The following is a 15,783-nucleotide window of genomic DNA, read 5'->3' on the forward strand; positions in this document are numbered from 1 at the left end:
ATCAATAGTTATTCACTACACGGCTACTTCAATTATGTTGAAGCGTACTTCTGGGACTCTGATATTCTTTCATCTGTTGTAATTGACATAGGTCATATAATTTATTCGTTATGGTCTTAAAAAGGTAAAAAAGTTCTGTCAACAATCCGCTTATGAAAACACATTTAAATTCACCACTTCAGGATATCTAATGTACTTGGAAATCAATGAAATGTACAAAAAACACCAGAATATATGCTTTTACAATGTTATAGAAAGTGGGTGGGTGGGTGAAGTGTTTGAGTCAACAAAAAACCTCTAGAGTCTCAGGGATTAACTTTGTTAGATCAGAATCCAATACAATTTAAGTCAATGGGGAGTTCTTCTTCAGACCTAATTAAACAACAGAAAAACCATAACATGCCTCCATACTGCTCCTGTGGTGTCATCCATGTGTCCGTAAGCCTCAACATTCAATTCCTCCTTGAAACAGCGTTTTAAGCCTAAAAGTCCTCTGAAATCTTCCCGTGAGCTGCATTCAGGGACTGTCGGAAATGTTAACGTCCGCTAGCTTAGCCACTTTTGTTGGACTTTTAAGCTTAAAACACAGTGGAAATTCTCTTGTTTCAAGTCAAATATGAAGTTCGGGGCTTGTGGACTCTTTAATGACACCACAGGAGCAGCATAAAGGTATGTTATGTTTTTTCTGTGGTGTTATTACATCTGAAGATAGGTCACTAATGGGCTACACTGTTTACCGCTGAAACTCCAAATGGGTTTTGTTGACTCAGACACTTCACCTACCCCCTACCGGCATATTGGTTAGTAGATAATGAGTGAATTTTCATTTCTGGGTAAACTATTCCTTTAAGTCAAATACAGTGAGCGACTGTACAAGCCTGCCGGTTAAACATGAAGACTCTCTCCTCTCTATTTGGACTATTTTATTTATTTGTCAACTTTACACGTTCCATTGGTTTGGGTATCGACGGACTTGTTGCACCAAAAAATATAAGAGCAGAGTAGGAATCGGAGAGAAGGATATTTGTCCAAGTTTGGGCACAAGCAGAGCAAGACTAAGCACAAGCGCGAGCCATTTGAGTGCAATCGCAGAGTGAAAGCATTATAAAATCTAAATGTGAAATCATTAAAGTTCCACCCTCCAACTGAAAGACCACACTCTCGAATGAAGATAAGAGTAAAAAAGCATATCTATATCCTCAATAGGTTGTAACTGAGCAACATCTTGATGCTGTCCATCAATCATACTTTTCAGGCTTTCTTTCTATGTTGCTCTGTCTCGTCATGCATGCAACCTGTGCAAAAAAACAACCTGAAGCTGCACTAAACGTATTGTTTAGATGATGCAGTCTTTCCTTTGCTGCTTCTTTTCTCTGATGAAAAGAATGCAGTCTGTCCTTTGCTGCTTCTTTTCTCTGATGAAAAGAAGACTATTTTCTTGCCGCAGCTACAGTTTTCATTCCTCTTCAACAGCAAAAGGTTTGTCTATTAACTTTGCTCTTCTCTTCTCACCTGTTGTTGCGCTGTCTAAACCACTAGCCGGTAACCGCGGGTCCCTTGGCTGCGAGTCCCCTATTGACTTTGGTAAGAGAAGGGTTTCCTGGATGTCACCGCTCCTTCACGCCTCTCTCCCCGCTCTGCGCGCTTGTCGCTCAGTCCACTAACGCGCTCGGATTTCTCCTCTCATCATGACCTTTTGATTCATTTAATCTAGCAACTAGTCCTGTGTGTCCTACGCTGAAATTGGTGTGTATTGTTTGTGTTGTCGTTGATTTGTCCCGATCTGATCCAATGTCTTGATGGTACATACACAGTCAGCCAAAGTGGCTGTTTGTTGTTGTAAGATCACACGGGTCATCTCACACTAATCCTACAGCATTTTTGTATGTCTTGTTGTTTGTTTGAGCCAGTTTGTCTTAGCCTTTATTAGATCCTAGAAAAGAGGTCATCCCCAACATACACCAGTTCTAACTTAAATAAGTTATGATAGTCAGACTAAATGGCTATAGACTAAAGAAATGCATGATGCATCAGTGTGATTTAATCTGATGTTCATATGGAGCTACATGAATCCAAATATATTACAATTTTAAAAGATCAAGTGATTTAAGAAATGTTTATTGTCTCTATTCAATTAGATAATCTAAAGTCTTTCATCTCATCTGCAGAAAAGCTGTTTACTGTTTGGTTTCACTTAACATCTATTCGCTTAACCTTCACTTCATCTTATTGATACTTTTAAACACTCAGTCAGGTGAAATGAGCCATGTAAAAGCTTTCATATGTTGAAGTCTATGTATTTGAACTGAAAATGATGGTGCACCTGCACAGGTGGGGTATGGTCTGTACTTTTAAATGGACATTTTTGAGTACAATTAATATACTGTGGTATATTAATATACTGTGGTATATTAATTGTACTCTGTCTTTTTCAGTGTACAGAATCTCAGTGCTGTAAAAAGCTCAGTTAATTGTGATGCTTCACTCATTGTTCAATCTTCCAGGTGACTATGCTGGGTTTCCTGGGTGTGGCCTCCTGCGCCTGCACAGCACTTACCGCCACGACTTGAAGATCTACGCCTCTGACGAAGGCAGAGTGCAGATGACAGCTGCTGCGTTTGCCAAGGTAATTCTGCCTCTCTGACTGAAAGACTTAACCTTATGTGTAACTGGAGTTGGTTTTAACACATAACTAAGATCTCTGGGACAGAATATCTCTTATGAGATAACCTCATTCATATTTCAGTTCCAAATTTGTGACATACTTTGACTCCCAATATATCATGTGCACCTTTTGTAACAGGACGTACTGGAGAGCTGAAATGCTGTCTTTGTGAGGACAACTCTCATTTAGTATTTTTTACATAATCCTGCTAACGGACAAAGCTATGAAAGGATAACCTCCTTGGCAGAGGTTATAACTCTATGTCCAACCTATGTACACAATATATATAGTGTATACATAATATTGTATATTATCATAGTGCCTTCATGTTTTGCTCTGGTTTCTGCTCCAGTTGTTCTCCTGAAGTTACAGTTTATTGCTTAGTGTGGGTTGAAGTTGTCAGTGTCAATTAATATGATGACTATAAGCAGTTGAAAATCATTCAAAAATGTCATTAAATTTACGAAAATGTCTTCATATCGCTTGTTAGTGTAATCAGCAGTCCAGAATCCAGTCTTTGACAAAAAGAGAAATAGCAAATACTTACCTTGAGAAGCTGAATTGTCAATTGAACTGAACATTTTCAACAATTCATTGATAATCAAAATACATTCTGATTCATTTAATATTGATGGAAAAGAACATTTCCAGTCCTCCTAATTGAACATACAATCTGGGTGTTGTGAACAATGCACAAGTTGTGCTAAATGCAAATAAATAAAACTTTACAGCAGGTTCAGCCTGAACTGTCTTAAAGGGCTATAACTACCGGCTTCTTTGACTAAATATTCATATGTCCAGAGGCTGTAGATCTAAATTTTTTTTTTTTCAAGAAACAATGAACCAAAGCTTTTCCAAAAACCTGATTCAGATTGACCCTAGCTATAAACAGTTAAAGTTTATTCAGCAGGTTTATGGCATCAGTTCAGGGTCTCTGGTTTCTCTGCAGGGTCTGCTGGCCCTGGAAGGAGAGTTGACACCGATCCTGGTCCAGATGGTGAAGAGTGCCAACATGAATGGACTGCTGGACAGTGACAGCGACTCTCTGACTGACTGCCAGCAGAAGGTGAAGGCCAGGCTTCATGAAAGCATGCAGAAGGATCAGAACTTTGCAGCTGAAGCTTATGAGAAGGTATTTGAAACACGTGAGATACTGAAATGAAACTTTGCAGATGATTTGATAAGATGACGACTTGTGCATTGTCCTGTTTGCAAGTAATTCTCTGAAACAGGCCGTGCTTCTCAAGTCTCCGTTGCTGAAGTATCAATATTTATCCAAATATAGATATATACTACCTATGCACGTATTGGCAGCAGGTTAACCAAAGTCCTTCCTGTCTATGTTCTCTGATATCAATTTCCTTCTGTTATCAATGGGTGTCAGTTGGCCCCAACAGGTAGTCCTTCCCTGGTGAATTCCATGAAGATCATTCAGAATCCAGTCAACACTTGTGATAAGGTCTACACCCTCATCCAGAGTCTCACCAAACAGATCAGGAAGAGACTGGAGGACCCCAAGTCTGCAGGTAGTGTGAACCCTTAGTACCTGAATCTAGGCTTGTTCCAGACAAATGTAACAACGTGCAATACTTATAGTGAAACATTAAACCAGACAATAATTCAGTGTTAAAGATCATAATATGACTCCTCATGTGTTTTGCTCCAGACCTGCAGCTTTACCACAGCGAGACATTGGAGCTGATGCTTCAGCGCTGGTCCAAATTAGAGAGAGATTTCCGCACGAAGAATGGGCGCTACGACATCAGCAAGATCCCCGACATCTACGACTGCATCAAATACGACTCACAGCACAATGCCTCCCTAGGACTGGAGGACACGCTGGAGCTGTTCAGACTGTCCCGTGCCCTGGCTGACATAGTTATACCACAGGTGAAATTAAAACAGTCATTTCTACAAGATTTTCAGAGAATGTGCCACAGATTACACTCATTCATCCTGTAATGCTTTTGTTTCCTTCCCCCAAAATATGTTCCATCTCCTCAATGTCATGTACAAGTAGATTAAAATGCCAATACAACTTTTAAAATGGCTCTTTTTATTCCTCCCCATCATTCATATCAGGAATATGGCATCAGCAAAGCTGAGAAGCTGGACATTGCTCAGGCTTACTGTGTTCCTCTGATGAAGAAAATCCAGCTCGACATGCAGAGGACCCATGAGGATGAGGCTGTTAACAAGCTGCACCCCCTGTGAGCATTCAAAACCACCACTGAAGCCCAAACATGTTCACATGTATCTGTTTTTGTTTCTGTAGTTACTGCTGTCATGCTGACTGATGATCTCTTGTGTCATTTCCTGTCTCCTGCTGTTCAGGTATTCTCGGGGTGTAATGTCTCCTGGTCGTCACGTCCGCACGCGCCTCTACTTCACCAGCGAAAGCCACGTCCACTCCCTGCTCAGTGTCTTCCGCTATGGAGGCCTGCTGAATGTACGCTGTGGTTTATCCTCTGAAAGATGGTGTTCTTTCTTCCATTTGTCTGCTGATGATGCTGAGTTGGCAGAAAAAGAGTAGATCTATAAACTGCTGCAATAAATGCACGCAGGTGAATGACTGTATGGGATAGAATCATTGTTTGGCCTTGAAGTCAGCTTGTTAACAAGCTGATGTTATGATATAATGCAGTTTTCACTAAATGAAGTCAATTAAGGGATTTTAATTTTAATTAAGTATTTGTTTGAAGTTGCTTAAAGCAGATTTGAGGATAGAAGCCTTCTGGTTTCTCTTTCAAGTTTCTCTAATCAAGTTTCAGCCGGCTTTGGTTTCCAGCAGGCAGAGCACAGTAATCGAAACGATCAGCTAAACAGTGGACGGCAAAAGATGATAGCCAATGGGCAGTTCAGTCATTCACAGCTCATTTCTGGCTTTTTGATAATAACTGTGTGGTTCAGCAACAATTTTAACATAATTGTTCATTTTAGAGCATTACATATTTGTTGTTTAATACAGGCCGATGTCTCACCAAGTGCATGTGTTTATCGATTTGAATGTGTGTGTATGCTCGTGCATGTGTGTGCATCAGGAGGAGAAGGACCAGCAGTGGAAACAGGCGATGGACTATCTGAGTGCTGTGACTGAGCTTAACTACATGACACAGATAGTCATCATGCTGTATGAAGACAACAATAAGGTCAGGCTACACAGAGCTGCATCACTGTGTAGCAATGCTGTTTTTCTAACTTATATTGTACCAGATCTATCATTTATAAGTCATTGTATTTTAAAATGTGTGTGGCAAGCAGGACCCCTCATCAGAAGAGCGTTTCCATGTCGAGCTTCATTTCAGCCCAGGAGTCAAAGGATGTGACGATGAGGAGAATGTACCTCTCGGCTTCGGCTTCCGCCCGGCCTCCTCTGAGGTGTGTAAAGGTGTGGGTAGGTCCAGCAGGTTTGCCCACAGTTGACATCCTTACGTTGTACAGATTGTTAAATCTAAATTGTATCTAATTCTAATTGTAATCTAATTGTAATCAATTAGATTCAAACAGACATTAAACAAACATTTTGAAAGAACCTCTGCCTCAAGTTGCATAAAATTGCATAACTGTATCTGGAATTAGATTAACGATTTAGCCATTCATCATTGTATTTTAGTTGCCACTTGGGCTGCCTCTCTAACACCGTACACCACCGCTTTTCTTGTTTTTTGTCATTTTTGTTGTGTGGTTGTATCTAGATGATATATGAGTCTTCCAAGGCTCCTGACTTGATTATTATTATTTTCTTATTTTTAGAGTACTTAATATGTTGCATACTTATATATTCTCTTCTTATGCCTCCGCACCGGTTGTACTCAAGAATGAACTGAATAGATCAAGATCATGGTGACCTCAGAAAGCACATTTTTTGCCTTGGGAAGGTAATATCTCTGGTACACCATCAAGGAATCCTTTCACATTTGGCACAAATATCGTATGTTATCAGAATAATGCGAGTTCTTGTGTCAACGTATAAGGCAGCGCAAAAGAGAGGCAAGAAGGGTGAGAAACGCAAAGAAAAGAAACAAGTGGAGCTTGGCATACTCCAGTAGTTTGAAATTGAGGGACAGAAACTGATCAAAGCTGCAAACGATAAGAAAGATAGGGACATAGAAAGACAAACAGAAAGACAAATAACACTGAAGAACCAGGTAGAGGAGTTGCAGAAAGAAGGCTATCAACTATTGTGCATGAAAAATGTATGTCAACATGTTTTACTCTAACGAATACACAACACAAACATTCCCTTGAAGGTCACAGTGGCCTCACAAAGTATGTTTATGTTTTTCTTGAACTTGATTTTCAGGGAATGTGTTCAATTTTGGTGCAAACTCTCACTTGAACTCAAAGATGAACTGATTAGATTTTGGTGCCTGGAGGTCAAAGGTTAAGGTGACAAAGACCTCACTTAATTTGCATCAGTTGTCAAAGGTAAAGGCTACAGTGACCTTTAAATTAAAGAAAAGTATGAAGAAATATGTACACGAAAAATGCAAATGTTGGCGGAGGCATACAACCCCAGTTTGGTCATTCTAGTTGCGTACTTATGTTAACTTCTGTCTGTGTTTATGTTAACACCAGGGATCAGAAAGAAATGGCATTTCAATCCTGTCTATGTCCTGTACATATGACAGGATGACAATAAAGTGGACTTTGACTTTTAAGATAACATTTAGTGATTGTCATTACATGCATGCTCATGGTCAAAGTCATTTCCCTCATGTTTTCTCTGACCACATCAGAACCAAGACAAACAGCCGAACCAGGGCAGTCTAGAGGACCTCTCCCAGGACCAGCCAGACCAGGCAGTTCTTATTTCTGAGCCGATCAACATCCAGCGAAGGTCTCCCATGATCCGCAACCGCAAGACGGGCTCCATGGAGGTACCAGACTGAAATGATCATTGATTAAGCAGCATGCCGAATGTAATCTTAGGCTACATTCATACTATGCTCTCTTGTCTTTCATATCAAACTGTTTATGCTGTGCAAATGAATTGGAGCCATCAATTACCTGATAAACTGACGAGACCATCTCAGTCTTAAAGTTCACGGAAAAATGAAAATTCTCTCTATATCAACTAACTACTCAAGAAGGGGTCGCCTTGGGGTCAACACTGTTTACCCCAGAGACTCCTTCAGTGTTATGTGGACTCAAACATCTCACCTACCCCTCCGACCGCATAGTGGTGGTTAGATAATGAGTGAATTGTCATTTGCTCTTGAACTTTACCATTAATATCATGTTTCCATAACCCTATTCAGGTCCTCTCTGAGACACCTCCTGATGTGACCTCCAGGGGCTGCACCTTCCACCGACTCTTGCCCTCCTGTTCACACCAGTCTCCTGAGATCAAACCAACCATTGGCCTAGGTGGGCACCTTGTTTGTTTGTATGTTTGTTTGTTTGTTTGTTTGTGTGTGTGTGTTTGAGAGTAGGTGTGCTAGAGAACTTTTATGCCCACAGACACTGACCTCACAACACATTAATTCCCAGCTGTCTTCACTGATCTTCCTCATCGTTACAAACCCCCCCTCCCACCCATTTTCATATCTCACTGTCTCATGCATTTCTCTGTCTGATTTTCCTTTCCTCTTTTCTTTACATCACCCCCTCCCCCACCACCACCACAGGCGTTCTGTTGGTTACATAGTTTCCACCCAGCTTAGCTTAGCAGTAGCCAAACAGGATCAGACTCCAAACTATGTAGGCAAGAGGTCAGTGGGGAGAGCAGTGTGCCCAGCTAACAGCAGGATCTCTGCAGTTTTCCGATACCCCCACTAGGTGATAAGGTGACATCATAGGGAACATATTGTTGGTGTTTCCATCTGTTATTTTTATGTCAACACGGGAACTGAACCAAGCTTCACATGCTCACACTGAATCATTTGACTGGATTTTGATTAGACTTTTTAACACTGCTTTAACACTGATAAATGAGTATTCATGAATATTCATAAAAAAAAACTTTAGTCCAGCATGTTCCCTAGTCTAACAAGGTTGTGTCTGCTTTATGATAACATCTCGACATGCTCTCTTACAAGTTATTTATGTTTGACCGTAAATGCTTTTTTATCTCATTCCGCAACAATAAACTCTCCAAAATCTAAATTTTTATATGAATTGCGTCCAGAAAATGTTCTAAACCACCTGTATGTGTGAAGCTGAACCTAATATAACCTTCCCCCTGTGAAAACAGCACAACAGAAGTCCTTCCAAGTTCCCTCGAAGGCTTCTTTTTTTGCTTAATGTATAGATAACAAGGGCCTGAAACCTCCAACAACCTGCACCTTGACACTCACACGAGCATGAAAGGTCATTTGCTTAATATAGACGTGGAGGGGAAACCATAAAATCATGAATGTGTCAACGGGGACCGGAGTCACTTTGTGGAAACAATCGGCTCACTGGATGTTTGAAACAGATGTATCACACTGAGATGCTCGAAACAGCCTCAATTCATAGCTCCATATTACCCAAGCATATGTGATGAGCTTTAATAGAGAATTAGTTATGTCCTCAATAATATTAAAAATCTGCAGCTCTTAAGCTCTCTTGTGCTTGATGATTAAATGGTTTTAGCAATATTGTATGTTATTTTACAGAAATATAACTGTGATTACAGTAACAGAACAATGTAGTTATTCTGGTTGTTTGATGTGTTTACATTGGTGTTCAGTGCTGATCATTTCCTTTGTTTTCTCAATTTTGACTAAAAGAAATATTTGCAAAAAGGAAAGAAGGCAATAATAAGACCTTTCCAAGTTTGAAACTATCTAATACAATCAAGTGTAATCATTAATGCCAGGCTGTAGAGAAAGTGCAAATGAGAGCAGGTAAAAGAACAAAATGGCAGTGAGGCTTTAACGCTGCCTAATCATCACACGTCAGAAAGAAGCTGTTGTTTCAGTGCTCAGTATAAAGCCTCTGTTTCCTCTGAGTGGAGCCTGTCAGTTTGTTAGTTAGTGCGAGGCTGCAGAGTGATCCCTCCCTGTCCACGTCCAACAATGACAGCTCAGGTCACAGCATGAGCAGCTGGTGTCACGGACGACCTCTGTCAGCAAGATGCTTCTCATGACTGTTTATAGAACAAAGGAATGAGCAGATGCACTTACATTTTTTTTGTCTCTGTTGTTTCAAACAAAGTATTTCCTGTGTGGTTTAAAACTCAACATTGATTTGAAATATTGCAATAAGTCTTTAATCTGTCAAAACACATGACCATTTGGCAGCAATTACTGCAACTTCAGATGTTTTTTATGCACAGTAACAATCCGACATCCACACGACCTGCTCATCACCCCTATGCTGCTTTTTGCAGACAAATTCACATTCTGTATACACACTATTGGTCTTGTGTATACCCATACATACACCCACATAAACTTACAGAGGTCATATAAATGCACTGTTGTGTAAACAATGTAGAAACTTGTAGCCTTGTTGTCAGATTATAATATTACCATAAACTGTTTTATTTTGAAAGAAAAACTCCCCATAGCCACAGTTTGTTATGACAATAACGGCATGGTGTGTAATGAAAACTAATGCTAACCCTTCACATCTCCGTCCATTTCTTCGCCCTGCACACCTCCCCCCCCTGGCTCCTCCTCACACAGGCTCACTCTGCTCTGGGCTCTTCAGTGCCTCTGCCCTCGGCGTGTCCTGTAGCGCCCCCAACCTGCGGGACTACGTCCGCACGCACCACCACCTCCACCGAAAGCCACCTCTGTCCCCCGGCAGCCTGCCATGCCAGATTGGAATGTTTGGTATGTTCAAACCGCTGTCTCTCTTCCTCCACAAAGCGGGTCTTTTTTTCCTTTTTTATCAAACTTTCTTTTCTCAAAATATATTTTTTCATATTTTTTCCTATTTAGCTTCAGATAATTTAGAGGACCTTTGATCTTTTTTTTTATTTGGGACTTTCAAATCTGTCCCTGCGTTTTTGATCCCTTTCTTTCAATCCCTTTTCCGAAAACAAATCAGCACTTTCAAACTGTTGCATCACATATATTGAGTACTTCACAGTGTGCATGATAATGGCTCTGATTTGACCAATGAGAGATTGGCTCTGCGACAGATGCTGAGCATGCAACCTTGCATCGGATTGTGTGATATTATCAGAGATGGGTGTTCTTCCAGATCGGCATGTCCGCTCACTGATCACCCACTCTTGGGTTTGAATGTGTTGAAATGTACTCTCTCTGTGCATGTTGTTGTGTAGGAAGTACAATTTCGTCTCTCAGGAAATTGAATTCAATAATCCACATTGGAGTCGTTGGTGTGCGTGGCTTTTCTCATTAATCACAAATTATGGGAATCCTTACTTTAAGAAACTCAGACTGTTATTTGGAACAGATATATTTTCAAGACACAATAATTCACATTTAAATAATCCCCAGTCTCATTCTCCCTTCCCTTGTGCTCAGTTTCATGTTGACAATGGTGAGGAAAAAGGAATCTCCCTTCACAGCCACTAGAGGTCCTTGTATCAGGTTAAATCATCCCAAACATATGTGTTGAACATCTGCCTCATGGTCACAGAGGTTTAGTAACACACTAAGTTGTGTTTAGCAGCTTCTAATCACTAATAAGACGCCACGGTTAAATCAGCAGTAGATCATTTCCCCCAGCAAATTAAATGTATGCATATTGTCCAGACCTAAACTTCAGGGAGTTTCTTTTCCTCACTGCAATATAACAACACAGGAAACTGAGCTGTTCAATATCTCCACTGGGTGTCACTCTGGCTGCAAGGTGACACATTCTTTCTCCCTCTCTGACATCATGTTATGTGCTGCTCTGTGACACACAGTTGAGGGGTTTGAATTGATATCATCACTGTTCATTTAAGGGAAGACAGAAGGGCTTCTTCAGGACAACAGCTTATTCTTTTGAGAATAATCCGAGAATAACCAGCAGTGTTTTTGGTACTTTTGCTTTTTGTCGAACCTCCAAAGTCCTGTCAGAACGTCATAACCCTTTTCTCAACACCAACAGTCGTGTTCCAAATATGTTATTTTGAATAGATGTAAAACTCGGACGCAATTCGAGTGATCCTGAAAAGCGATCAGGTTTAAACCCTATTTTTTTCCCCATTGGTTTTGGTCAAGTTTGTGTCACTACTGGTTGGGTCACAGAAGCAAAGTTAATTTCAATGAGGTATTTACCACATTAAAGTAGATGTATTACATATTTCACATTAACAAATGATCACATGATTTCTAACCCCTGTGAACCATCACCAGACTCTTCTTTTCCCCTCAGCTCTATGGAGCTACAAAATGTCTTTTAGCTCATCGTGGTGGTTTTCTGCAACTTTACTCTTCTGGTTCACTGTCACTGCTTTCAAAGCATCATTTTAACAACAAAGTTAGTCATCTTAGTTGAACATATAGCAGCAAGGGAGCCAGATCTTTCCTTTCAGGGGTTGGTGATGGAGACCAAAACAGAGCTAAAAGAATTGTATTTGAATAGGTTAAGGAAACAAGAAACAACGTATTAGTAGGTAAGCTTTAAACGTATCATTCTTGGATGAATGAAAGTTGGTCAAATTATTTCCCACAACGTCAAAATACAGCTTTAAGACAGTTGAGTGTAGGTCAACCAAATGTATAACAGGTAGGGTGGAGGTTAGGTTGTTTCCCATCACAGACTCATCATCACTTCTCCTGCATGTTTGTTATTTAACCAAAACATTTATGCCATCATCTCCTCAGCCTTTCCATTTACTTTCTCTCTGATAGCCTATCTTATCTTGGTCTATTCAGAGATGACACATTCTCACGCATGTTGGTTGGTAAACGGACATTGATGAATGGACGTCCAACTCCCTCCCTCTTTTTCTCTCTGTTTTTCTCTCATCTTTCATTTTCCTCATGATGACACATAACATACAGGCAATCAGGCAGACACAGGTACCAGCATTCCCAGTAACACCAGTTACCTTTCTTATCTCCTCAGAGCTGTTCTCTATGCCGGCAGTAAAGAGATTTTCTGTGTCGTTTGCCAGGCATCCGACTAATGGTATGTCTGCATTTATTCAAGTTCATCTCGACACTCCTCCAGTTTTTCTTGTTATCTTGCATGGCCTTTTTTGTGGGAAAACATTTGATGTGTTTTTCTATTTTTGGGAGTTTGACGTTTGGTTGCGTTAATTACATTAAACGTCTCTAGGATTAAAAGATAATTGAATTACTCTCATGGATTTCTGTTTTTCCACACATCCTCATTGTTTGTTTTACCTTGTGTTGTTTTCGGCCCTGACCTCTAACACCACCTGCTCTGCCTGCATTTGTTTAATTTGCCTCTCTGATCCGGCTGTTTCTTCACAGGATGGATGTATCTCCTCTTTGTTTCCATGTGTAGATAATCTCCTGCACCTTTTGTTCATTTGAAATAATTTATTCCATCAATTTCTGAGTGTTGGCTAAGAGTCACTTAAGCCCAGCCCGTAAAACGGTCTGTCGCTGCCTTTTCTGGTTGAAAGTTTCCACGTTCAACTTCACCGATGGGTGTGATCCTGCACTTGTAACCATGCTCAAAAGTGGTGATCACAGACTGAAGTGCTTCCACTATATCACTTTAAACCACTGGGAGAAAAACAACATTTTCAGGCGGTGAGTCTTATTACAATATGTGGATGAGGAGCTCCTCACAGAATGTACACAATGTGTCTGCACAACCTTAATTGATTGATTTCTCAGTTCTTTTTTTTTGTGGGATCACATGACTGTACTTTGCAACTTTATCTCAATCATGACATTTGTTCTATTTCCTAATCAGCACTGAAAATAGATTTGTTCTATTGATTGAATGACAATAATCTCCACATCATGTCACAGTACTTTTTAAGCAAAAATTCGGAAAATAAATCTGTCACTCATTGTAAACTGAATAGATTTGATTGGTCAGATGAAACAAGGCATTTGATTATGTCACCTTTGTGATATTTCAGCGATCAAATGATTTATTGTAGTAACCACTAGATTCATCAATCGGGGAAAAATGTTAGTTCTAGCTCTATAATTGCAAGTGCCTCTTTGTTTTATTAAAATCCCACCTGATCGTGAGTATTTGCATAACATGCTGGTCGGCTTAGTAATCCCCTCCTATAGCACAGCTGTCAGTTTAAAGTAGCTTTTAAAGGCTGAAAAAGGCGCAGGAAATATTCAATTCATTTCTCATTGCTGCTCCCTTCATCTCTATCAGACATTTTCTTTGGTATAAATAATTTAAACATTGACTCACTCTTCCATTATGTTACAAACTGTTTCTTCACTTCTGTCCTTCCTGGGAGAGAATCCCTCACATGTGGCTCTCTGAAGTTCCTACAGTTTTTTTCACCCTGTAAAATTTTTTTTTGTAGTACTCTTGTTAAGGGCAGGAGATGTTGCACCTTGTTAAAGCCATATGAGACAAATTGGGATTTGTGAATATGGGCTATACAAATATTTGATTGATGAATGATTGAAATAAACAGCTGATGTACAGTTTTCTGCTTTTACACTTAAACTTTATTTAGTCTGTGTGAATATTGTTCATTTCCTCACTGTCCCTGGTGAGTAGCCACTGAGTTTTATGTTTTCCTTTGGAAACAGCAGCTGTTGGGAATTTATTGAGAGTAGTTTTTATTTTCGGAAAAGATTTCCTGTCATTTTCAAAGCTACAGTTTGACGGTATTCACTATTAACCTTCTTGAAATGTGTTAGAGGCAGTATGGGGTAGCTTACTGACAGCAGTCCCAATGGATCATTTAGACCCAGAAGGGACTCAGTTACTGCACAGCACGTAGCTGAGTCCTGTTGGGATAATCCGATATGACTGAATGGTGTGGGGGGGTTGAGATAAATGGCTCAGAAACATTCCAGCTTGTGTTGGCAGTCTGAACAGTGTCAGCTGCACTTCAGCAGGAGAATTTACTTGTGGTCTCAGTGCGGGGGTCATGTGTCTGAGTCCGTGTAATTCAGAAATCTGATCTAATGTTGACAAGCATTTGGACCAACCACTGAGAACCAGTGACAAGTATTTATTTCACTTTGGTCCCAAGTAGTCAGTGTGTCGGCATTAGAAATGGAAGACTTGAAGTAATAAAATGACATAAATCATCATTAGTTATTTTTTTAATGTTCTCATCAGTAAGAAAGAAAAGATATTGGTACCATAATATACCACTGTTTGTTATTATAGTAAGAATTTATATTTTAAAAGAGAGAATGGCTTCTGTAGATAATTGTCCATCTGTAAATGTTCTGCTCAGACGTTTTTGGGAACATTTTCCATCGCCTGTTTTCTGTTAGATTGATTCATAAATCAGTGCAGTGTTATAGACCGATATGTTTCTTAACTACTGATCAGAGTTGAACCTGACCTCAGACAATTGGTTGACATGCAGGTCAACCAAGTGCAGGTATTTCAAACATACACTCTTATTTTCACTCTCTCACACACACACACACACACACACATTTGGGAGAGATTATATAAAACAAAAAAGAAACTTATTTATATTTTATTTATACTAATGCATTCTGAATTAATTGATTATCCTACCCTGGCCTGAGGAAACCTGTGGGGCACATTGAGAAAATTAGAAAACTCCCACAATTGGAATGTAAAATGAGTCTCATTGGAGAAGGGAACATACACTCCAGTCATCTTTTTTGATTCCTAACCTTGAATGGTGTATCACACAGAGGAGGATATTGTGTTTTGTCATTTCTATATTTCATAAAGCCTAATTTTATAGTGAATGAACAACACATACACTGAAATCATGACTGCAGGTACGACCCAGAATCATCTGCTCTTGGGTTACCGAGCTGATGTGTCAATTTCTAGATTGTCACTGTTTATCTGAAAGTTATGGTTGAAGATTTTGTCTTTGAATGATATTGATGACTGCTGGAGTGATTGTAGATCTGTTTCTGCTAATGCTTTTCACTTATTCCATTTAACCTGTGATTTCATAGATATTCTATTAGCTTGGGTTGAATCAAGAAATCGAAAAAACTACTGAACCAATTTGATTGAAACTTTGTGCAGGAGTGGGATAAGGGCCAAGGAGGATTCCATTATATTTTGGGGAAGATTTGATTACGCTGTCAGATCCAGGAATTTAT

The 15,783-nt window shown here is 39.8% G+C and overlaps 1 protein-coding gene across 6 annotated transcripts in view; it reads left to right on the top strand.

Moving 5' to 3' along the window:
- The window catches only part of ppip5k1b (diphosphoinositol pentakisphosphate kinase 1b), a 49,649-nt gene that overhangs the window by 19,731 nt on the left and 14,135 nt on the right, over window positions 1-15,783 (top strand). For 2 of the 6 annotated variants that reach the window (XM_062389498.1, XM_062389494.1), the window contains exons 16-27: window positions 2,505-2,626; window positions 3,615-3,797; window positions 4,050-4,191; window positions 4,332-4,555; window positions 4,748-4,875; window positions 5,000-5,114; window positions 5,707-5,814; window positions 5,927-6,043; window positions 7,405-7,545; window positions 7,927-8,035; window positions 10,282-10,431; window positions 12,626-12,688. In XM_062389498.1, coding sequence (XP_062245482.1) covers window positions 2,505-2,626; window positions 3,615-3,797; window positions 4,050-4,191; window positions 4,332-4,555; window positions 4,748-4,875; window positions 5,000-5,114; window positions 5,707-5,814; window positions 5,927-6,043; window positions 7,405-7,545; window positions 7,927-8,035; window positions 10,282-10,431; window positions 12,626-12,688 — 1,602 coding nt within the window. Of the gene's footprint in view, window positions 1-1,539; window positions 1,585-2,504; window positions 2,627-3,614; window positions 3,798-4,049; window positions 4,192-4,331; window positions 4,556-4,747; window positions 4,876-4,999; window positions 5,115-5,706; window positions 5,815-5,926; window positions 6,044-7,404; window positions 7,546-7,926; window positions 8,036-10,281; window positions 10,432-12,625; window positions 12,689-15,783 lie in introns of all 6 variants that reach the window. The other 4 variants (XM_062389493.1, XM_062389495.1, XM_062389496.1 and 1 more) reach the window with 4 other exon arrangements.

This window comes from Platichthys flesus, chromosome 6, assembly GCF_949316205.1.
Source record: "Platichthys flesus chromosome 6, fPlaFle2.1, whole genome shotgun sequence".
NCBI classification, from domain to species: domain Eukaryota; kingdom Metazoa; phylum Chordata; class Actinopteri; order Pleuronectiformes; family Pleuronectidae; genus Platichthys; species Platichthys flesus.